We start from the raw sequence: 24,428 nt of genomic DNA, 5'->3' as shown, positions 1-24,428 counted from the left end.
GAATGTGAAACATTGAGTATTTCAAAGTTAGGAAGCTTTTATTAATATTTTTAACATTTTTGTATGTAGTAGAACATGTGTGCAAATACCAGAAATCAGTGGAACAGCCATGAAGAAGTAAAACATACAAAATATCAAAGACTATCATATTATGCAGCCTTTTATTTTAATAATTTTTCTACAAACAAAGCATTAAAAAGATGAATAGCCTTTGATATATTTGTAAGACAACAGAGGAGGTGATGGTCTAGTGGTTAAGGTGTTGGGCTTGAGACCAGTTGATCCACGGTTCATATCCAGCCTGACTGGAAAATCACTAAGGGCCCTTGAGCAAGGTCTTTAATCCCCTATTGAGAGCCTTGTATGGCAGCACCCTCACATCGGGGTGAATGTGAGGCATTATTTGAGCGTCTGATGCAGATGGAAAAGTGCTATCTAAATGTAGTCCATTTATTTTACAGAGTACAAACATACTTCCTGAGCTAATTTTTAACTTTATTATTAGCTAATAAGCTATCATGGAATACATTATAGTGGCATATATTAAACAAATAATGAATGCTTATGAGTTCAATGGTACAAATATTTCATGAGGTAAAAGATGAAACGTACCATTCAATGAGGCAAAGCCAAGTTGAATGGTATGTTCCAGCTTTCACTGAATTAAATATATGTTCCATTAAAAGAATGTAAATACATTCATTATTTGTTTTATATAACGGCTAAAATAGATGCTTGTCATTTGATATTTTAATATGCATATGTCGTGGACATGAATGAGCGAAGCTCGTCAGCATCTCACCATGTCATTTAGGTCCTTCAGACTTTTTTCAGTAAAATGGTTCTTGGGAGCATTAGCATGACTAAAACCTTTCAGCTTCTGGGGGGTCTCTGCCCCCATACTCCCACCTTTTTAAGCATTTTTGCTTTTCAGCTGATCCCCCAATTACAGCCCTCTTAACCCCCTGCCACTTTAAGCATTTTTTTTTTAATGTAGATGTAAATTAATATTTAAAGTTTTCAGCTAGTTGACAGTAGGGCTGCACAATATGGCTAAATTATCGTATCTCAATATTGTTATATTGTCATGTAAATGTCACTTATGCTGTCCATATTCTTGAGCCACTTAGGTGGGTAGGGAGAGTTCCCATGGGATAAAAAAAGATTTTCAACCTACCATCCCTGGTTCTCCTAAGTGGCTCTACTCTCTCTCTTTTTAAAAAAAAAAAAGATATTTAGGTGTACCTTAGTAAACACTAGTAGAGTTCCACCTTAGATTTGAAATGCATAATAAAAGATATACCTTACTGAATTATCATATCAATATGATATACAATATGACTATGATTTGACACAAAGTGCAGCAACAGTGAACATTAAATATTCTTAAACAAAACAGTAATAATACCACACTCATTTTGCACTCATCATAAGGTTAGGATACTGCGCCCTCCAAAAGTATTGGAACACTTGGAATTTCACACATTTAATTTGTTTATACCATTTTAAAAACAAGAAATACAAAAATAAATAAATAAAGAATAAAAATTTCTAAAATTATCTTCCTCAAACCCAAACTGAAAGCAAATGTCTAAAACTTGATAAAACCTGTAAATAATAATCGGTTTTATTGCCAGCTTTCTTTAGACAAGTCAGGGGATAGAAACATGAACATGTCCAAGTCCCTGAATATGTCTTGGACTTTATTTACATCAATTATGAAGAAATACAAAAGTTTCTTTCACCAAAACATCAAATCTAGACTTTCATCTCAAATGTTCTTTCTGTCAAATTGTAGTTGAACTTTCAGGTCTTCTTTATAAGAAAATCCTCCTCTACACCACTTCACCAGGAAGCTGGGTTTATATTTTTAACGAATTTATATCAAGTTGTAGAGATTTGCTTTCAGTTTGAGTTAAGGAAGATAAATTTATTATAAAATGTATATGAAATGGAATAAACAAATTAAAAGTGTTGCAATACTTTTGAGGACAATTGAGAGTGGAATCCTGCAAATGGTGATACAAGCATCACATTCAGCACAAATAATCCATAGACATGAACTCTTTTTTTAAATTGATTGGCCACTTGATTTTCAATAGGCAGCCAAGTAGGGGTCAATTGAAGAATTAGACAGAGGTCAAAATTAAAAGTTGCTCCAATCATATAGAAAATTACACCACATATTTTGCCTGATCATAAAGATTCCAAAAGGGTATAGTTTGGACAATCTGTGACTGAATTTTATGGAGTTATGAGGTAAAAGCAGCAAGAATGTTGACAAAGGTCATTTTCAGTTTGTACAGGGGCCAAAAGTTAAAGTTGCTCCATTAATTTTGCCCCAGCTGTATTTGTGCTGAATTTAATGATTGTATCACCATTTGAAGGATTGTTTCAGTTATCTGCTGCACTAACAAGCCAACAGAGCATGAACCAGCTGTTGTCTGTTAGCTTAAACGTGTATATAGGCAACCCGAATTAAAGGTTTAATATGGTTGTTTACTCACCAATATAAGTTTGGTGTGATCAGAAGTCCATAGTTCAAACGACGTGCTCAGTTAAAATCTGAAGAAAACATCTTTCTTCTTCTACTAAGGTGGATTAGAACTTTTTGTGGTACACAGCACAAACTACTGGACAAGAGGAACCTAGCAGTCAATGTGACTCACTGATTTGAAAATGCAGGTCTTTCAACGAGATGTGTGGTGCTGTGACATGTCAATCATCTGTGTCCAATCAGATTTCAGGGGAGTCCAGTGAAACCCCAGCCTCCGCTCTAGCTCCACCCATGCCAGAAAGTGTTTAACATTTCCTGTTTCACTGTGACTGATAAATTGGCACTTCCTGTTTGAGTGTGAGCTTGCCACTGAGTTCCCGCGAGATTCCATGGGATCTTGTCTGTCAATCCAGGAAGTGTTTGACATTTGAACATTTCCTGTTTTACTGTGGATTTTAAAAATGGCACTTCCTGTTTAGGACATCCTGTACCATGAGTGAGCTTTGCGCCATTGCGTGACACTTCACTCATATTAATTTATAAGCAACAGAGAAGGGACTTACATTTTGGTGTGGTGGCTTTGACATCAAGAGCCCAACACAAACTTAAATTAGTTGTCCAAAATTGTTCTGTCAGCTTGGAAAAACAGTCTGTAATTCAAAAAAAGAGACCCCATGTTCTTCCTCAGTCCAGCAAAAAATTGCGTCAAGCTAACAGCTCTTCATGCCTCCAAACAGTTTATGGAGTAGTGGATTTGGGTTTGTGTGTGTGTATGTGTGTGTTCCAAGAATTAGCACAGTCAATTAGCTCGTTCAAATCGTTGTGTGTCAGCAAAACAAAACTCTGCCATGTTTAGCTAAACGTTGCCCCCACTAGTGTGTGCATGGGCGGGGTTCACAGTTTGCAATGGTACAAAACGTATGGAACAAATTTTTGTGATGGGGGCATGAAATGCGGGGTGATGGGGGGTCTAGGGTGGCTATGTTTGGGTTAGGGAAAGGGAGACACTTCCATTATGGTTAGAGTTAGTGACAGCATTTATTTTATGCTGCTCTGTGTTTATTTTCCTCGTGTGTGATGAATAATGAGGCCATTTTTGTTATTTACAACCAGCCTGTCGAACCCACTGATCTGTCGAACCCAGGTCAACACTGGCACCTACTGGGCAGTTAAGGAATGTGCATCCATGTTGCCTCACGAATTTGCTCATTAATTAAAAATAAATTAGCTGCAAATGTACCGAAATAAATAAGTAAAGGATTCCTACGAGAGACTGTGTAGCGGGATGAAAGTCCCGGGTCCCAATTGAAAAGACGTCCCCGCTAGCTTTAATAAGGAAGAGTTTCCCTTTGGCTGACCTGGTAAAGAAACGGTCTTTTTTTGTGAGCCGCGTGGGTTCGATCCCCACCGTCGTCCCAGCCACGAAGGTCCTGCTGCTTCAATATCATAATTATACTGTGCAGTCTACGGTAAAAACTTGCTTTACTTATTCTGTGTAGAAGTGGCCAGAAACGCTGTCAGAAACACATTCAGCTTCTGTATTTTATGACGAAGCGTGAATACTTCACCTTGTGTTTTTTGGGGAGCGGCGGAAGCAGCGGTTTTCTTTCTTTTTCTCTTTTTCTTCTTGTTTGTTGGTGGTAAGAGCTGCTTTTTGTCGTCGGCCATCAGCACTTACAACAACACAAACACACAGCAGGACGTGCGTCTCACACGAAGCTTCCTCCTGATGTTATTTTGGGTTTAATAAAGATCAGACAGGCTCGTGTTTTCCACGGAAGTGGGCCGCTTCTCTCTCCACGGCCACGCCACGCTTCTGTCACGCGTCACCATGGTAACGAGACAGCGCTGAGGACACACGAGCTTAATCACGCATTTGCCATTTCCTGAATGAACTCAAATAACACCATCATGTTATTTACACAAGGAAAAGACGAACAAACAAGATGCAGCAAACTGAGTTTTTATTGTCATATGTATATTTTGTCTTTCCTATCTGGCATGGACACTTCTTCTTTTAGTATTAATAACTCGAATTAAAACCTGAATATTCAGTTGCCCAAATTTATGATTTTACTGTTAATTTTAATCGACGTCAAAAAAACAAACTCTAAAGTATGAGCAGGCTACACTGCAACTGTTAATTCTGGTTTGAAAGTGAAAAGAATTGCAGTTCTATTCTGTAAAAATCGTTATTTAATTCGTATTGTTTAAAGTGTCCAGACAATGTTTATGAAATTACAGGCACTTCGGGAAGAAAAGATGAAAACTGACCCCGACGTGATTTGAACACGCAACCTTCTGATCTGGAGTCAGACGCGCTACCGTTGCGCCACGAGGTCTACATGTTGTTAAGGCGCACAAAACATTAAAATATGGAAGAAGAAATACTGCACAAATGCTTATATATATATTATTTTGTGTTTTTATATGGCCAACACCGTACCAAATAGAAAGCTGTTTCGCAAAGTGGCCCGACTCCGGTTTCCATTCGTTCTCTACAGGCTCTACCGAACCTCTCTTTATTGTAATATTTAGACACAAATTATTACTACGTGACAACAAGCAAACAATCCGCAGGAATGCATTAATAATGCGAAGGTACGTCATACCGACGTTATGAGCACAAAGGCAGTCGTTTCTGACATCACGTGATTCATGATGCGTTCAAGGACTCCGTCTAGACTCTGGAAGTGCGATATCGTCTCAAACAAAACGTTTTCATCAGTGATCTTTCATTTCAACATTTTTAAAAACTAGCAAATAATTTTTCTAAAATCAGCGCAATGTCCCGTTCAGTTCTATGTAACAGATTTTGAATATTAACCATTTTGTGGGATATTCAATATCTAATTGTATAAGTCTGAATGGGATACTGACAGTGGCGTAGCAACCTCAGCACATGCTGCAGTGCAAGATATACAGGGCACCACAGTCTCTTTTGACCCTCTCTTTTGACTTGGGATTTGACCACTTATGGGGACAGCCGGTCCCATCGTGCAATTTGCCCTATTGACGTTTCAAATCCCACAAAACCTCAGAGAGGTCGCCGCGCTGTGAGATCTCAGTAACATTGATAACTGCAGTGAGACGCTCTGATCGAGCTGCACTTTAACCGCTGCACACGACAACACCATGAACATCGCAACATAAAACTATTTTTATATTGTGCCTAAAACTCTCATGAATATATTCTCTGGGTTTATAGACGTTGTTATTGCGTTTGTTTTATGTAAACATGTGAGACTCACAGTCTGTCTCTCAGTTATTTTCAATGGTAGCTGCTGTGAGCTACAATCGCTTCCTGATCATGTCGTTCTTGGGGAAAGTGAAGTTTGCTCTTTAACATCTTGATTATTGTTCTTTACAACACTGTTTGTCCTCTTTGTTCCAGACTAATATATATGTCTGAAATTCAGTTTGCGTTTATTAAATTCCACGCAGATTAATTGTAACAGACACAGATTATTTGTTATAATTGTTTTAGCAGGTTTTCAGGGTATCATGCAGCAGTCTCTTATTAACGTGATGAAAAGCATAAAAAATACATTTCTGTAATATAATATTAATATACAACTGTCATTGTGTTGATTCTTTATATGTTGTTGACTGCAGCGACTCTGGCACGCAAGGGATTATGGGATACGTCAATAGGGGAAATATAAACACAGCATAACTTCACATGGAAAAATGGTGTACTGTTTTGTTTTCGACTGCAGTCACTGAAGCAGTTGCGAAAAGTGTTTTTTTTTGTTTGTTTGTTTGTTTCGGTTCCCAGTGGAGAAGGGAAGACGAGGCAAATGGGAGATGTCATGTTGGTGTTAGCTTACACAGCTAACCAGAGTAGCCACGGTCTTTCGCCTGCAAAACTGCCTCGACATGTTTGTGCTCCGGGTCATAAACAAACCGCAACACATGTCCACTTTTGCACCGCAACGTCACTTTTTCTTTGCATTTTCACTTTGTTTGCATGTAATTTGCCCAAAAACACACAGAAAATGCTGTGTTTTTTCCCCCTGAAGTAGAGAAATTACATCACATGCATCATATTTTACCCCTTTAGCGTCCGCCCTCAAACGAGACTGGGGTGCCCAGTTGACGGGCCTCACATGCATTAGGCATATGCGTACAATCACTTACAAGCATGGGCCCACCCACACTATGAGGTCTACATAGATTTTTACCAACAGTGTGTTGGATTTTACAATCAAATAAATCACTTGTGTTATTGTATTTGAAATTTTTTAATAGGTCAAGAAACTATACTCAACAAAAATATAAACGCAACACTTTTGGTTTTGCTCCCATTTTGTATGAGATGAACTCAAAGATCTAAAACTTTTTCCACATACACAATATCACCATTTCCCTCAAATATTGTTCAGAAACCAGTCTAAATCTGTGATAGTGAGCACTTCTCCTTTGCTGAGATAATCCATCCCACCTCACAGGTGTGCCATATCAAGATGCTGATTAGACACCATGATTAGTGCACAGGTGTGCCTTAGACTGTCCACAATAAAAGGCCAATCTGAAAGGTGCAGTTTTATCACACAGCACAATGCCACAGATGTCGCAAGATTTGAGGGAGCGTGCAATTGGCATGCTGACAGTAGGAATGTTAACCAGAGCTGTTGCTCGTGTATTGAATGTTCATTTCTCTACCATAAGCCGTCTCCAAAGGCGTTTCAGAGAATTTGGCAGTACATCCAACCAGCCTCACAACCGCAGACCACGTGTAACCACACCAGCCCAGGACCTCCACATCCAGCATGTTCACCTCCAAGATTGTCTGAGACCAGCCACTCGGACAGCTGCTGAAACAATCGGTTTGCATAACCAAAGAATTTTTGCACGAACTGTCAGAAACCGTCTCAGGGAAGCTCATCTGCATGCTCGTCATCCTTATCGGGGTCTCGACCTCACTCCAGTTCGTCATCGCAACTTCGCACAGCCATTGAAGAGGAGTGGACCAACATTCCACAGGCCACAATTGACAACCTGATCAACTCTATGCGAAGGAGATGTGTTGCACTGCATGAGGCAAATGGTGGTCACACCAGATACTGACTGGTATCCCCCCCCCCCAATAAAACAAAACTGCACCTTTCAGAGTGGCCTTTTATTGTGGACAGTCTAAGGCACACCTGTGCACTAATCATGGTGTCTAATCAGCATCTTGATAAGGCACACCTGTGAGGTGGGATGGATTATCTCAGCAAAGGAGAAGTGCTCACTATCACAGATTTAGACTGGTTTGTGAACAATATTTGAGGGAAATGGTGATATTGTGTATGTGGAAAAAGTTTTAGATCTTTGAGTTCATCTCATACAAAATGGGAGCAAAACCAAAAGTGTTGCATTTATATTTTTGTTGAGTATAGATTTAACACCTCAGCTCTGAAACACGTGCTCAGTCTGCAGACAACATACCTCATCATCACATCAGACAGCAGGGGAGGAGCTGTCTAATTCATGGCGGTGTTGAAATGACAATCATTTTTCTTGCAAAGTCAAAGCACCCCTACATGATAAACCTTAAGGCAAGAAGAGATGATAATAAAATAAAGCCTACAGCATGACAAGACAGAAGAGAAATATTAGTGTTTTTTGTTTGTTTGATTTTTTTCTTTTTTTATATACTTTATTTAAAGATCTTCTGACCATACAGCAAGTGCCAAGGTGCCTGCCACAAATTTAATCCCCGCACTGGCAGGCAATCTGGCGTGCCAATGAGTAAACCCATCGTAAACTGTGCGTAAACTGTGCGTAAACTGTGCGCGACATGCATGCCAGTGCGCAAAGAAAAATCTTCAAATCTTCTGGCACGCATTAACTTTGTGAACTAATCGTGAACATTGCACAACCTATTCAAAAACACTGGGTGTCACTGCATCTGAACCTGAAATTACATTATGACAAGATGTTACATCTATAATACACATAACTTTACAGATACATTATCTAACTCATGAGAAGGAATGAAGATGTAACCGTTTTACCAGTCCATTACAATATATATTAGAATTACCTTTGAGACAAGATTCCAAATGCATTTTCCACCACAAGGCGTGCACGAGACAACTTGCAGCTGTAAATAATTTTGTGATTCTGGGAGCGATTAGAGATGGTTTCATCAGCCAGGTTTTGAGAGCAAACGTGTCATCGGCTACAAAATTATTATTTTATGTAGCATGGCATTAAGTGGGACAATGTGTGGCATCCAGCAGGACCAAGTGGGATGCATTGGAATGACAAATTGCGCGGCAGTGCAGTGTCAAGGTGCCTGAAAAGCACAGACATCCAGTGAAACTGGCGCACAGCGGTGATCAAACAGGGAAGGGGCATGGCAACCCACCACAGTCATATTATTATAAGATACCCCAAGTTCCTTGAAAAATATTTGGCTCAGGGGTAGGGCATCTTGCGAGCCTTGAGCTGGGCAAAATCCTCTATAACATCCCCAATGTCCAATTCCCTGGCTCTTGCGTTTTCAGCGGAGAGGATAGCTAAGCCACTCAGCCACTCCTGCCCCATGGAGCTTCTCAGGTATGTCTTGATCATTTTTAACTTGGAAAATGATCTCTCAGCTGATGCCACAGTCACCAGCAACATCAGAAACAAGAAGGGCGGCCAGGGCCTGGACTCGTCAGTGGGCTGCTGGCACTGGCGACTGGCCATGCTAGAAAATCCCCCCAAAAAACTGTCTAATTTAGTCAGTTTTGCTCTCTTCTATTCTCTTTCTTTTCTGTCCTTTCTGTTTTTACTTCCAGATTTATGTTTGTCGGAAGATATTTTTCTGCAAGGTCTCTGATGTCACTAGTTGTCATAAATCTAGCCTGTGTCAGTGGTTGACATGGAGGCAGCATATAGTTTACCCAGCATTCATCACTGCATAGCATCTTATGAAATACCCCAACAGATATTACCTTACTCTTTTAACTGAGTATTGTTGTGTGGGCCGCTGAAGAGGAGGTACTGCTGGCCCACCACCACCAGAGGGCGCCCTGCTTGGAGTGCGGGCTCCAAGTACGAGAGGGCGCTAGACCCAGAAGAAGTGACAGCTGTCACTCATCCTCTGCACCAGCTGTCACTCGTTCATCATCACCACCATAAAAGCCGGACTGCAACTCCACCTCCCCCGCCGAGAAATCGACTACCATTACCAAGGTAATTTCTCTGTGAACTTAAGACTGTATATCTGTCCTAAACTCTTCTTTGCAGCCGTTTTCCTGTCGGTGAGACTCGTCTGTGGAGGTGGCGTTTGAGCTGTTCAGCGACGGCTTCGCAACACCTCCCACCCAGATAAGTGCTCAAACAGGAGCTGCACGAGTGTGTGCTTGGAGGTGGAGGCGCTTCCTCCCTCGTTAACTGTGGATTTACTGAGTGTGCGGACTCACACTCACTCATCATATTTCTGCTTTCTGCCAGCAGTACCAGGGTCGACAGCCGAAGACAGAGGCCACCTGGGGACTCGGGACTTGGCGGCTCCGGTGTTCTTCAGACCGTTGGTGGTGGAAGCCATGTGGGACGCGGCTTCTCTCTCGTCAGGGGTCTTCTATCTTCGAGCCTGCCCACACGTCACCTGGTGTTAAATTGACTGTGCAGATTACAGTACGTTTCGTTGTGTATTATCGCAACATTAAATTGTTACCTTTTTGGCTTATTCATTGTCCGTTCATTTGCGCCCCCTGTTGTGGGTCCGTGCTACGACACCTTCCCAACAGGATTTCTCGGCCATCGTCATGGATTCCGAGGGGCGTCAACCCGAGCTTGAACGGCCAATGGAAGAGCCAGGAGCGCAGGCGTCAGCGGGAGGCGTGTTGAGTGAGCTGCAGCAGATCTTAACCGCCTTCACGGCTCGGTTAGATTTAGTGGCCGAGCAGAATGTCCTCCTTAATCGGAGGGTGGAGGCTCTCACCGCCAGGGTGGAAGCACGCGATCAGGGCGCTGCTGCAGCCACTCCTCTGGCTGGTCCTGGGCCTGTATCAGACGTTCCACTGGTCGTTCAATGAACCCCCCCCACCGTCCCCTGAAGCATACATAAGCCCTCCGGAACCGTACGGGGGCTGTGTCGAGACGTGCGCGGACTTCCTCATGCAGTGTTCGCCCGTCTTTTCACAGCGCCCTGTCATGTACGCATCAGACGCTAGCCGGGTGGCTTATGTTATTAATTTGCTTCGAGGAGAGGCACGCGCATGGGCTACGGCGCTTTGGGAGCAGAATTCACGGCTCCTAACGTCTTATACTGGGTTTGTACGGGAGTTCAAACAAGTGTTTGATCATCCCAACAGAGGCGAGACCGCTTCGAACGTGCTGCTGTCGATGAGACAGCAGCGCAGCCGAGTATGCAGTCGACTTCCGCATCGCGGCAGCGAGGTCCGGCTGGAATAACGTTGCGCTCCGCGCCGCCTTTGTAAACGGACTGTCCCCGGTCCTTAAGGAGCACCTACTGGCTAAGGAGGAACCGCGGGATTTTGACGGGCTTGTCGATTTAGTTATACGCTTAGACAACCATTTAAACGAGCATCGTCGGGAGCAGGCCGGGGGGCGTGACCGGGCACGAGCCGTCCCTCCCCCTTCCGGTTCCGATAAGGTGACGTCGTCCCCACGCTTCACTGCCAGAGAGCTCCGTGTGGCTACAGCTCCCCCTGCTGAGGAGGCTATGGACACGAGCAGGGCCACATTAAGATCAAATATCAGACAAAGGAGGCTGGCCCGCGGGGAGTGTTTTGTCTGCGGCTCTTGCGAGCACATGCAGAAGGACTGCCCCAAACGGTCAAACTACAATGCCCGTCCTTAGAAACTGGGCTAAGGGTGGGCCATAACACGCACGCAGGAAAACCCGCAAATCTGCACGAATCCCAGTAACAATCCTTTGTGGGGATTTAGCCCTTCATGCCCCAGCACTGGTAGACACGGGGTCTGAAGGGAATCTGCTGGACAGCAGATGGGTAAAGGAAGTAGGGCTCCCTCTGGTGGCTCTGCTGACACCATTGCGGGTGCGAGCACTAGATGGCACCCTGCTTCCATTAATCACGCATCAGACACAACCAGTGACTTTGGTTGTGTCTGGGAATCACAGGGAGGAGATAGTGTTCCATGTAACACCTTCTACCTCCCGAGTGATTTTGGGCTTTCCATGGATGGTGAAGCACAATCCCCGGATAGATTGGCCGTCCGGGGTTGTCACGCAGTGGAGCGAAACCTGCCACCGGGAGTGTTTAGGATCCTCGGTCCCTCCCGGCACTACGGCTAATGAGGAGGTCAAGTCCCCCCCAATCTATCGGCGGTGCCAAAGGAGTACCATGATCTTGCTGACGTTTTCAGCAAAGATCTGGCGCTCACTCTTCCCCCCGCACCGACCGTATGATTGTGCCATCGATTTGGTCCCGGGCGCTGAGTACCCGTCCAGTAGGTTGTACAACCTCTCACGTCCGGAACGCGAATCAATGGAGACCTACATCCGGGACTCCTTAGCTGCCGGGCTGATCCGGAACTCCACCTCCCCGATCGGTGCTGGTTTCTTTTTTGTGGGTAAAAAAGACGGCGGACTCCGTCCATGCATTGATTACAGAGGGCTGAACGAGATCACGGTTCGCAACCGATACCCGTTACCTCTGTTGGATTCAGTGTTCACGCCCCTGCATGGAGCCGAAATTTTCACTAAATTGGATCTTAGAAACGCGTACCACCTGGTTCGGATCCGGAAGGGAGACGAATGGAAGACGGCATTCAACACCCCGTTAGGTCATTTTGAGTACCTGGTCATGCCGTTCGGCCTCACTAACGCCCCCGCGACGTTCCAAGCTTTGGTAAATGACGTCTTGCGGGACTTCCTGCATCGGTTCGTCTTCGTATATCTGGACGATATACTCATCTTTTCCCCGGACCCTGAGACCCATGTCCAGCATGTACGTCAGGTCCTACAGCGGTTGTTGGAGAACCGGCTGTTTGTGAAGGGCGAGAAGTGCGAGTTCCACCGCACTTCTTTGTCCTTCCTGGGGTTCATCATCTCCTCCAACTCCGTCGCCCCTGATCCGGCTAAGGTTGCGGCGGTGAGAGATTGGCCCCAACCAACAAGCCGCAGGAAACTACAGCAGTTCCTAGGCTTTGCAAATTTCTACAGGAGGTTCATTAAAGGTTACAGTCAGGTAGTTAGCCCCCTGACTGCCCTGACCTCCACCAAGGTCCCCTTCGCCTGGTCGGATCGGTGCGAAGCCGCGTTCCAGGAGTTGAAACGCCGGTTCTCGACTGCACCAGTTCTGGTGCAGCCTGATCCTGATCGCCAGTACATAGTAGAAGTGGACGCCTCTGACTCAGGGATAGGAGCCGTGCTGTCCCAGAGCATGGAGGCTGATAAGGTTCTCCATCCTTGTGCCTTTTATTCCCGGAGGTTGACCCCCGCTGAACGGAACTATGACGTCGGCAATCGGGAACTTCTTGCGGTGAAGGAGGCTCTTGAAGAGTGGAGACACCTGCTGGAGGGGGCATCGTTGCCCTTCACGGTTTTCACGGACCATCGGAACCTGGAGTACATCCGGACCGCCAAGCGGCTGAACCCCAGGCAAGCCCGCTGGTCTCTGTTCTTCGGGCGCTTTGACTTCCAGATCACGTATCTCCCCGGGACCAAGAACCAAAAACCAGATGCATTGTCCCGGGTGCACGAAGAAGAAGCCAAAGCGGGGCTGTCGAACCCCACTGAGACCATCATCCCCGAGTCCACTGTCGTGGCCACCCTCACCTGGGACGTGGAGAAGACCGTCCGGGAGGCCCTGACAAGGAGCCCGGACCCGGGGACTGGCCCCAAGAACCGACTGTACGTCCCACCAGAGGCAAGAGCTGCCGTATTGGACTTCTGTCACGGGTCCAAGCTGTCCTGTCATCCCGGAGTGCGTAGGACCGTGGCAGTAGTCCAGCAGCGCTTCTGGTGGGCGTCCCTGGAAACCGACGTCCGGGACTACATCCAGGCCTGTACCATCTGCGCCAGGGGCAAGGCAGACCATCGGAGGATGACGGGCCTCCTCCAACCCCTGCCAGTGCCTCATCGCCCCTGGTCTCACATCGGCCTGGATTTCATCACGGGCCTCCCGCCGTCCCAGGGCAACACCGTGATTCTCACGATAGTGGACCGGTTCTCCAAGGCGGCCCACTTCGTGGCCCTCCCGAAGCTCCCGACGGCCCAGGAGACGGCAGACCTCCTGGTCCACCACGTCATGCGGCTGCATGGGATACCATCGGACATTGTATCAGATCGTGGTCCCCAGTTCTCTTCACAGGTGTGGAAGAGTTTCTGCAAGGAGCTGGGGGCCACCGTGAGTCTCTCGTCCGGGTACCACCCCCAGACCAACGGCCAGGCAGAGCGGGCCAACCAGGAGTTGGAGCAGGCCCTTCGGTGTGTCACCTCCGCACATCCGGCGGCCTGGAGTCACCATCTGGCCTGGATCGAGTATGCCCACAACAGCCAAGTTTCGTCTGCTACCGGCCTCTCCCCTTTTGAGGCATGTTTGGGGTACCAGCCCCCATTGTTCTCACTGGTGGAGGGAGAGGTCGGTGTGCCCTCGGTCCAGGCCCACCTCAGGAGGTGCCGCCGGGTGTGGCGGACCGCCCGCTCTGCCCTATTACAGGCCCGGACGAGGGCTAAGACCCATGCGGACCGCCGACGTTCCCCGGCCCCCACATACTGGCCCGGGCAGGAGGTGTGGCTTTCAACAAAGGACATCCCCCTTTGTGTGGACTCCCCTAAGTTAAAGGACAGGTACATTGGACCGTTTCATATCCTCAAGATCATCAACCCGGCCGCAGTGAAGCTCCGACTCCCGGCTTCACTGCGGATCCACCCTGTATTCCACGTGTCCCGCATCAAGCCATACCGCACCTCGCCCCTCTGTGCACCTGGACCTACGCCGCCTCCTGCCCGGCTCATCGACGGGGAGCCTGCTTGGACGGTCCGCAGGCTCCTGGACGTCCGTCGTAAGGGCCGGGGGTTCCAATACCTGGTGGACTGGGAGGGGTATGGACCTGAAGAACACTCCTGGGTTAAGAGGAGCTTCATCCTGGACCCGGCCCTCCTGGCCGAGTTCTACGCACAACACCCGGACAAGCCTGGTCGGGCGCCAGGAGGCGCCCGTTGAGGGGGGGGGGTCCTGTTGTGTGGGCCGCTGAAGAGGAGGTACTGCTGGCCCACCACCACCAGAGGGCGCCCTGCTTGGAGTGCGGGCTCCAAGCACGAGAGGGCGCTAGACCCAGAAGAAGTGACAGCTGTCACTCATCCTCTGCACCAGCTGTCACTCGTTCATCATCACCACCATAAAAGCCGGACTGCAACTCCACCTCCCTGCCGAGAAATCGACTACCATTACCAAGGTAATTTCTCTGTGAACTTAAGACTGTATATCTGTCTAAACTCTTCTTTGCAGCCGTTTTCCTGTCGGTGAGACTCGTCTGTGGAGGTGGCGTTTGAGGTGTTCAGCGACGGCTTCGCAACACCTCCCACCCAGATAAGTGCTCAAACAGGAGCTGCACGAGTGTGTGCTTGGAGGTGGAGGCGCTTCCTCCCTCGTTAACTGTGGATTTACTGAGTGTGTGGACTCACACTCACTCATCATATTTCTGCTTTCTGCCAGCAGTACCAGGGTCGACAGCCGAAGACAGAGGCCACCTGGGGACTCGGGACTTGGCGGCTCCGGTGTTCTTCAGACCGTTGGTGGTGGAAGCCGTGTGGGACGCGGCTTCTCTCTTGTCGGGGGTCTTCTATCTTCGAGCCTGCCCACACGTCACCTGGTGTTAAATTGACTGTGCAGATTACAGTACGTTTCGTTGTGTATTATCGCAACATTAAATTGTTACCTTTTGGCTTATTCATTGTCCGTTCATTTGCGCCCCCTGTTGTGGGTCCGTGCTACGACACCTTCCCAACAAGTATTCTTTATTGTAAATTTAGCCTATTATTCATTTAAAACACAACCTTTTGGAATATATTGCACTTAACTATTTCACCAATTGGGAAACCATGACAGAGAGAGGTTTTGCTCAGCGCTATAAGGTAATGAATCAGCTGTGTAATGTGCATGATGTGTACATTTACGCACACTTTTACATACACTGTGTGCAGTGCGTGTCACTGTGATAATGTATATTAGTTCAGACAAATTCATGGTCCTGTATGTCCTGGACGCCAGTGCGATGGCACGTGTTGCCCTGTCTATCCATTTGCCACTGGATATTGATATGGTTTTGGCATTAAATTATTTTTTAAAAAGCTGCAGTAAAACCACTTAAAACAACTTGACAATTGTCACCAATGTAGTAATTGGTGCGATGTTGTACAAAATGTAGGAGAATAACTGTCTTGTGTAATTTTCATTTCTTACTGTATAGAACCAAATGGTATATTACTATGATTTGAGCATCGAATTATTAAAAAATGCTGCAGAAAAACAAGTTGAAAATCATCATGGAGTTTGGGGATATGCTGTTCAAGATCTGGCTGTAATAGCTAAGAATTTCATTAGATTAAAAAATATTCTGCCTGTTTTGAACTGAATGGTTGTTGTAATGATTTATCATTGAATTCTTAATTTTAAAAACATGAATGTCAGGGTTTATGAGGTGAACCTGTGTCCATCATGAAGTCCCAGAGGTGCTACATGTTGTTTGGGTTTCATCCTGTGTATTGTACACAGTTGAATTTTATTATTTTAGTTTCACTGTGCTTAACCAACATATTCTAGGATATAATTATAATTTATCCCAAAATGAAACTAAAATGATAAATACAAAGTCATCCATCCTTCGTGCAAGCTCATCGATGAAGACTGTCATCCAGTCATTGGCAAAGAAGAAAACAGATTAAATGTAGGCCATCCAGGTGACATTACATCTTCTTTACAAGAAAATCTTCCTCTGCTCCACTCCAATATGAAACTGTATAACTGGTGATGTAACATTCAAAAGGCACACTATGCACCGTTTCTCCAATCACAGCCACAGACACCTCACTCTAAGAAATGAGATACTATGTTTACTTGATCTAGTTATGTCAACTGGTCCCACATAACTTGGTGCTTAAATGGGAAACAGCATTATACAATTAATTTTAACAGCTGTTTAATTCATTCTTTGAGTGTATAACTCCCTTCAGCGATACCTGGTGCTTCCTTACTATTCTCCTTCTTGCACAGTCACCACTACTCATACAGCACCAATACTGCTTGCGCTGCTTCAGTTGGTGTAGTCGTATGTAATATCCCTAAACAAAGGTACTTTAAACATTGATGTATACATCAGAGTTCACCAGATTTTTATCAGTTTGTCCTTATTATAAGCCCATATAAGATGGGATGTACAAGATGATAATGGTTTAACGTTTTTTAGTTACTGTCTACACTGGCTGGGTGGACTAACCCACTCATTCGCCAATATTTTTGCTGTACAAACCCCACTCTGATACCAGTGTAGGGCTTGCGCAGCAGTTTTTTGCTGCACACTCTGTCAACACACTGAAATGACATCTGATCACTAGTGAGCATACGTGATGATCAGATGAAACTAGAGGTGTGAAACCTGTTGGTCTAAACTATTTTAAACCCTTGGATAAATTTGGCCAGTGAACCTTGAGTCATTGATGAGCTGCTGCAGGTCTTCAGCTGAAACCACCAAAGCTCTTTATGAACCAAAGCAAACACAAATTTTTTTTTTTTTGGTAGAATTTGTTGTGACAGATGTGTACAGAGACTGACTCACTTTTTTATTTGTGTTTCCTGTGTAACCCCAAATTTTAGTTATATCTACTTTTGAGAGTGTTTTTACAGAGGTCAAAGGTCACATATCCCACCTGGATTTTGTAAAATCATTTAAATGAAACTGAGAAAAATACTGATTTTCAATATCTGATGAAAAACACTGATTGTCACTCTATCTGATGTGTCATGTTCAAAGAACTGTGCAAACGTTTCCCAACACACTGCGTGATACGTATTTCCCAGGGAGTTTCCGTCCTATTTCTGTCTCACATAATGTGTCCCCCATTGTTAATGAGACACACACACACACACACACACACACCACATTTAGCTTATGCATGTAGGCACAAATGTCTGCAAACTGCCACATGCACACTCCATTACCTCTCTAATTGTAGGTGTCCTCATATGGATGTTACATTCTGCTGCTGTAAAAAAAAAAAAAAAAAAAAAAAAAACATGGTGCCAAGACCTAATCTCAATTTTTAGGTCAAACAAGTTTTTCCCTGCTTCAGCATTTCCTTCACATAACTCAGCAATTCCAGTCAGAATGCCATAAAAACAGAAGAAAGATTATCATTTTTCGAAACTATCAGTTCAAGGCAGTGGATGGCAAGTCTGAGCTTGGTCCTGTGTGCTTTGCAAATACAAGTGACGTATTATCAGGCAAATTAACCATCAGATGTCAGAAACATGAAGTCTAACCTCGAACAGGACACCATGGGATTGCTGCTGATGATCTGATCTCTGATGATGGAGCTGGGTATTTTTCTGGGTCTTCCCCATCCCACCCTGCCAACTCTTGATCACAGAAAATAGGATTTGTTTTGAAGTGAAAGCGCTCTGGAGTACAAGAATTTGGTTGCAAAACTACTTTAAGCAGTGGTGTGACAACATTTACAAACTCAAAACCGTGGATATTAGATTATGTTTAAAGTGTATTCATGTTTGACTTCGGGGGGGGGGGGGGGACTGGGGCTCGGACACCCCTGAATTAAGACTTGGACTCCCACAGATGAGGTTAAAACAACAATTTAGGGGGAGGGACAGGGTTTCAAAATGTTTATACCTTCTTACCTGTAATTCAATTCAATTCAATTAATTTATTTATATAGTGCCAAATCAGAACAATGCTGTCTCAAGGCACTTCACACAGGTAAGGTGTAACCTTACCAACACACTTGCAATTCTCGAGGTCATCATCCGGGCATTAACTTCGAGGGGTGGGTTTTGTCGGTGAAAACATCGTCAAGCTCAATACATACGAGGTCTGTGATGAAAAAAGCGGTCCTTTTTATTTTTTTCAAAAAATAAATGGATTTGATTCATATGTTTTTACGTCAGACAAGCTTGCGTGAGTTTTTTCATGCGCGTCGGTGACGTCATTCGCCTGTGGGGAGGCCTTGATTGAGGAGTGCTCCACCCCGCCCGTCGGAATCTCTTTGTCTGAATATCCGCTGTGGACGGCGCGCGTTGCTTTATCAACATTTTTTCTGGACCTGTGAGGAATATCCGAGTGGACACTATTCGAGAAATTAAGCTGGTTTTCGGTGAAAAGTTTAATGGCTGATGAGAAATTATGGGGTGTTTCTGTCGCTGTAAGGACTTCCCACGGAGCGGGACGTCGCGCAGCGCTCCCAGGCGCCGTCGTCGGCCTGTTTCGACCTGAAAACATTCTAATTTAAGGCTTAATTCACCCAGGACGTCGTGAGAGAACAGAGAAGATTCAGAAGAGGCCGGCATGAGGACTTTATGCGGACATTCCACCGTTTAAGGACATTTTGTAATGAAAGACGTGCGCGTAAATTCGCCGAGTTGTTTCCGTGACGACTCGGCGAATCTGTGTGCGCCGCGACAGGAATAACACCTCCGTGTTGAAAACCATTTGTAAAATTCAGGCAGCTTTTGATGGCTTTCAACAAGTGAGTAACTGAGAAATTATTTAACAGCTTGGGCATGTTCCAACTTGCCCGTTAAGGTTTCCAACGGAGGTGTTTTTCCTGTCGCGACCCCCCGCGGTCGAGTCCGGCCCGACATGCGACTCTGCCCGCACGTTCTTTCATTACAAATGTCCGTTAACAATGGAATGTCCGGATAAACTCCTCATGCTGACTTCTTCTGAAAGTTCTCTGTTCTCTGACGACTTACTGGGTCAACAGAGCCTGAAATGTGGAAGTTTTCAACTTGAAACGGCGAGACGCTGCCGCCTCGAAGCGCAGGTCGCCGTCAGGCGCCATGGGCCGTCATTAAAGCGACACTACCAGACCAAAATCTCTCATCAGCCGTTAAAATTTTACCGAAAACCAGCTGAATTTATCGAATGGTGTCCACTCAGTTGTGCCTTACAGGTGTTGGGAAGGTGTCGTAGCACGGACCCACAACAGGGGGCGCAAATGAACGGACAATGAGTAAGCCAAAAAGTAACAATTTAATGTTGTGATAATACACAACTAAATGTACAGAAATTTGCACAGTCAATAAACACCAGGTGACGTGTGGGCAGGCTCGAAGATAGAAGACCCCTGACGAGAGAGAAGCTGCGTCCCACACGGCTTCCATCACCAACGGTCTGAAGAACACCGGAGCTGCCAAGTCCCGAGTCCCCAGGTGGCCTCTGTCTTCGGCTGTCGACCCTGGTACTGCTGGCAGAAAGCAGAGATAAGATGAATGAGTGTGAGTCGCACACTCAGTAATTCACAGTCCATACACAGTTAGGAGGGAGTCCTCCACCTCCAATCACACACTCGTACAGCTCCTGGTTTAACCACTTATCTGGGTTGGGATGTGAGGCGAAGCCGTCGCTGGTCACACCAAACGCCAATCCCTCAGACAAGGAAACACTCAGGAAAACGGCTGTAACAGAAGTCAGGTTAAACACACAAAGTGTCTGTCAGCAGAGAAATTACCTTGTTAATGGTAGTCGATTTCTCGGCGGGGAGGTGGAGTTGCAGTCGGCTTATAAAGTGGTGTAGATGAGTGACAGCTGGTGTGATGAGTGACAGCTGTCACTTCCTCTGGGTCTGGCGCCCTCTCGTGCTTGGAGCCCGCACTCCAAGCAGGGCGCCCTCTGGTGGTAGTGGGCCAGCAGTACCTCCTCTTCAGCGGCCCACATAACAATAGGTTTTGAAAAATTTTTTATCAAACAACGCAGCAGTCTCTGAACCTATTCCTAACCAATGAAAAAACGACGAGAGGGTGGGCGACTCCTCACTCAAAGACTTGCCCCACAGGCGAATGACGTAACCGACTGGCGTGAAAAAAACTCTCGCATGCCCACGAGGGTTCAAGCATGTCAATCAATCAATCAATTTTATTATTATAGCGCCAAATCACAACAAAACAGTTGCCCCAAGGCGCTTTATATTGTAAGGCAAGGCCATACAATAATACGTAAAACCCCAATGGTCAAAACGAGCCCTGTGAGCAAGCACTTGGCGACAGTGGGAAGGAAAAAACTCCCTTTTAACAAGAAGAAACCTCCAGCAGAACCAGGCTCAGGGAGGGGCAGTCTTCTGCTGGGACTGGTTGGGGCTGAGGGAGAGAACCAGGGAAAAAGACATGCTGTGGAGGGGAGCAAAGATCAATCACTAATGATTAAATGCAGAGTGGTGCATACAGGACAAAAGAGAAAGAAACCACTCAGGCATCATGGGAACCCCCCAGCAGTCTAAGTCTATAGCAGCATAACTAAGGGATGGTTCAGGGTCACCTGATCCAGCCCTAACTATAAGCTTTGCAAAAAGGAAAGTTTTAAGCCTAATCTTAAAAGTAGAGAGGGTGTCTGTCTCCCTGAGCCGAATTGGGAGCTGGTTCCACAGGAGAGGAGCCTGAAAGCTGAAGGCTCTGCCTCCCATTCTACTCTTACAAAACCCTAGGAACTACAAGTAAGCCTGCAGTCCGAGAGCGAAGCACTCTATTGGGGTGATATGGTACTATGAGGTCCCTAAGATAAGATGGACCTGATTATTCAAAACCTTATAAGTAAGAAGAAGGAATTTTAATTTTTATTCTAGAATTAACAGGAAGCAATGAAGAGAGGCCAATATGGGTGAGATATGCTCTCTCTTTCTAGTCCCCGTTAGTACTCTAGCTGCAGCATTTTGAATAACTGAAGGCTTTTCAGGGAACTTTTAGGACAACCTGATAATAATGAATTACAATAGTCCAGCCTAGAGGAAATAAATGCATTAATTAGTCTTCAGCATCACTCTGAGACAAGACCTTTCTAATTTTAGAGATATTGCACTAAATGCAAAAAAGCAGTCTTACATATATGTTTAATATGCGCTTTGAATGACATATCCTGATCAAAAATGACTCCAAGATTTCTCACAGTATTACTAGAGGTCAGGGTATGCCATCCAGAGTAAGGATCTGCTTAGACACCATGTTTCTAAGATTTGTGGGGCCAAGTACAATAACTTCAGTTTTATCTGAGTTTAAAAGCAGGAAATTAGAGGTCATCCATGTCCTTATGTCTGTAAGACAATCCTGCAGTTTAGCTAATTGGTGTGTGTCCTCTGGCTTCATGGATAGATAAAGCTGGATATCATCTGCGTAACAATGAAAATTTAAGCAATGCCGTCTAATAATATGCCTAAGGGAAGCATGTATAAAGTGAATAAAACTGGTCCTAGCACAGACCCTTGTGGAACTCCATAATTAACCTTAGTCTGTGAAAGAAGATTCCCCATTTACATGAACAAATTGTAATCTATTAGATAAATATGATTCAAACCACCGCAGCGCAGTGCCTTTAATACCTATGGCATGCTCTAATCTCTGTAATAAAATTTTATGGTCAACCAGTATCAAAGCAGCACTGAGGTCTAACAGAACAAGCACGAGATGAGTCCACTGTCCGAGGCCATAAGAAGATCATTTGTAACCTTCACTAATGCTGTTTCTGTACTATGATGAATTCTAAAAACCTGACTGAAACTCTTCAAATAGACCATTCCTCTGCAGATGATCAGTTAGCTGTTTTACAACTACCCTTTCAAGAATTTTGAGAGAAAGGAAGGTTGGAGATTGGCCTATAATTAGCTAAGATAGCTGGGTCAAGTGACTGGTTTTTTTAAGTAATGGTTTAATTACTGCACCTTAAAAGCCTGTGGTACATAGCCAACTAATAAAGATAGATTGATCATATTTAAGATCGAAGCATAAATAATGGTAGGGCTTCCTTGAGCAGCCTGGTAGGAATGGGGTCTAATAACATGTTGATGGTTTGGCTGAAGCAACTAATGAAAATAACTCAGACAGAACAATCTGAGCGCAAGAGTCTAACCAAATACCGCATCACTGAAAGCAGCCAAGATAACGATACGTGTTTGGATGGTTATGAGTATTTTTTTCTCTAATAGTTAAATTTTATTAGCAAAGAAGTCATGAAGTCATTACTAGTTAAAGTTAAGGAATACTCGGCTCAATAGAGCTCTGACTCTTTGGTCAGCCTGGCTACCAGTGCTGAAAAGAAACCTGGGGTTGTTCTTATTTTCTTTAATTAGTGATGAGTAGTAAGATGTCCTAGCTTTACAGAGGGCTTTTTTATAGAGCAACAGCTCTTTTTCCAGGCTAAGTGAAGATCTTCTAACTTAGTGGAGACGCCATTTCCTCTCCAACGTACGGGTTATCTGCTTTAAGCTGCGAGTTTGTGAGTTATACCACGGAGTCAGGCACTTCTGATTTAAAGCTCTCTTTTTCAGAGGAGCTACAGCATCCAAAGTTGTCTTCAATGAGGATGTAAAACTATTGACGAGCTACTCTATCTCACTTACAGAGTTTACGTAGCTACCCTGCACTGTGTTGGTATATGGCATTAGAGAACATAAAGAAGGACTCATATCCTTAAACCTAGGTTACAGCGCTTTCTGAAGACTTCTAGTGTAATGAAACTTATTCCCCACTGCTGGTGTAGTCCATCAGAGTAAATGTAAATGTTATTAAGAAATGATCAGACAGAAGGGAGTTTTCAGGGAATACTGTTAAGTCTTCAATTTCCATACCATAAGTCAGAACAAGATCGAAGATATGATTAAAGTGGTGGGTGGACTCATTTACATTTTGAGCAAAGCCAATTGAGTCTAATAATAGATTAAATGCAGTGTGAGGCTGTCATTCTCAGCATCTGTGTGGATGTTAAAATCGCCCACTATAATATCTTATCTGAGCTAAGCACTAAGTCAGACAAAAGTTCTGAAAATCACAGAGAAACTCACAGTAACGACCAGGAGGACGATAGATAACAACAAATAAAACTGGTTTTTGGGACTTCCAATTTGGATGGACAAGCTAAGAGTCAAGCTTTCAAATGAATTAAAGCTCTGTCTGGGTTTTTGATTAATAATAAGCTGGAATGGAAGATTGCTGCTAATCCTCCGCCTCGGCCCGTGCTACGAGTGTCACTCCCGGTCCGATTGGGGAGGGGCCCAGAGAAAACTACAGGAGTCTGACATTGTTTTTGCAAAGTTACACACCGATTCAATGTTAATTTAGTGACATCCGATGGTGTAACCGGGGTGTCATTACTGCCGACGTGAATTGCAATCTTACCAAATTTACGCTTAGCCTTAGCCAGCAGTTTCAAATTTCCTTCAATGTCGCCTGCTCTGGCCCTGGAAGACAATTGACTATGGTTGCTGGTGTCGCTAACTTCACATTTCTCAAAACAGAGTCGCCAATAACCAGAGTTTGTTCCTCGGCGGGTGTGTCGCCGAGTGGGGAAAAACGGTTAGAAATGTGAACGGGTTGGCGGTGTACACGGGGCTTCTGTTTAGGGCTACGCTTCCTCCTCACAGTCACCCAGTCGGCCTGCTTTCCCGGCTGCTCGGGATCTGCCAGAGGGAAATTAACGGTGGCTAAGCTACCTTGGTCCGCACCGACTACAGGGGCCTGGTTAGCTGTAGAATTTTCCACGGTGCGGAGCCGAGTCTCCAATTCGCCCAGCCTGGCCTCCAAAGCTACGAATAAGCTACACTTATTACAAGTACCATTACTGCTAAAGGAGGCCGAGGAATAACTAAACATTTCACACCCAGAGCAGAAAGTGCGGGAGAGACAGGAGAAGCCGCCATGCTAAACTGGCTAAGAGCTAGTAGCTGCGCTAAGCTAGTGGATTCCTAAAAACACACAAAGTGAATAATGTGTAAATAATTTAGAGGTGATTCAGCAGAGGAAGTGCTTTA

At 45.0% G+C, this 24,428-nt stretch overlaps 1 protein-coding gene and 1 non-coding gene across 3 annotated transcripts in view; both read right to left on the bottom strand.

Moving 5' to 3' along the window:
- The window catches only part of LOC117517212 (protein LIAT1-like), a 28,230-nt gene extending 23,860 nt beyond the window's left edge, over nucleotides 1-4,370 (bottom strand). Inside the window, exon 1 of one of the 2 annotated variants that reach the window (XM_034178154.1) lies at nucleotides 4,066-4,370. In XM_034178154.1, the coding sequence (XP_034034045.1) occupies nucleotides 4,066-4,165 (100 nt within the window). In that variant the 5' untranslated portion in view covers nucleotides 4,166-4,370. The remainder of the gene's footprint in view (nucleotides 1-4,065) is intronic. The other variant, XM_034178153.1, reaches the window with a different exon arrangement.
- Nucleotides 4,371-4,767: 397 nt separating this feature from the next.
- Nucleotides 4,768-4,839, bottom strand: trnaw-cca. Its single transcript has one exon. It is a non-coding gene; the product is annotated as a tRNA-Trp (tRNA).
- Between the last annotated feature and the right edge of the window lie 19,589 nt (nucleotides 4,840-24,428).

This window comes from Thalassophryne amazonica, chromosome 9 (genome assembly GCF_902500255.1).
Source record: "Thalassophryne amazonica chromosome 9, fThaAma1.1, whole genome shotgun sequence".
Taxonomy (NCBI): Eukaryota; Metazoa; Chordata; class Actinopteri; order Batrachoidiformes; family Batrachoididae; genus Thalassophryne; species Thalassophryne amazonica.
This window is presented reverse-complemented; position numbering and strand designations above follow the sequence as displayed.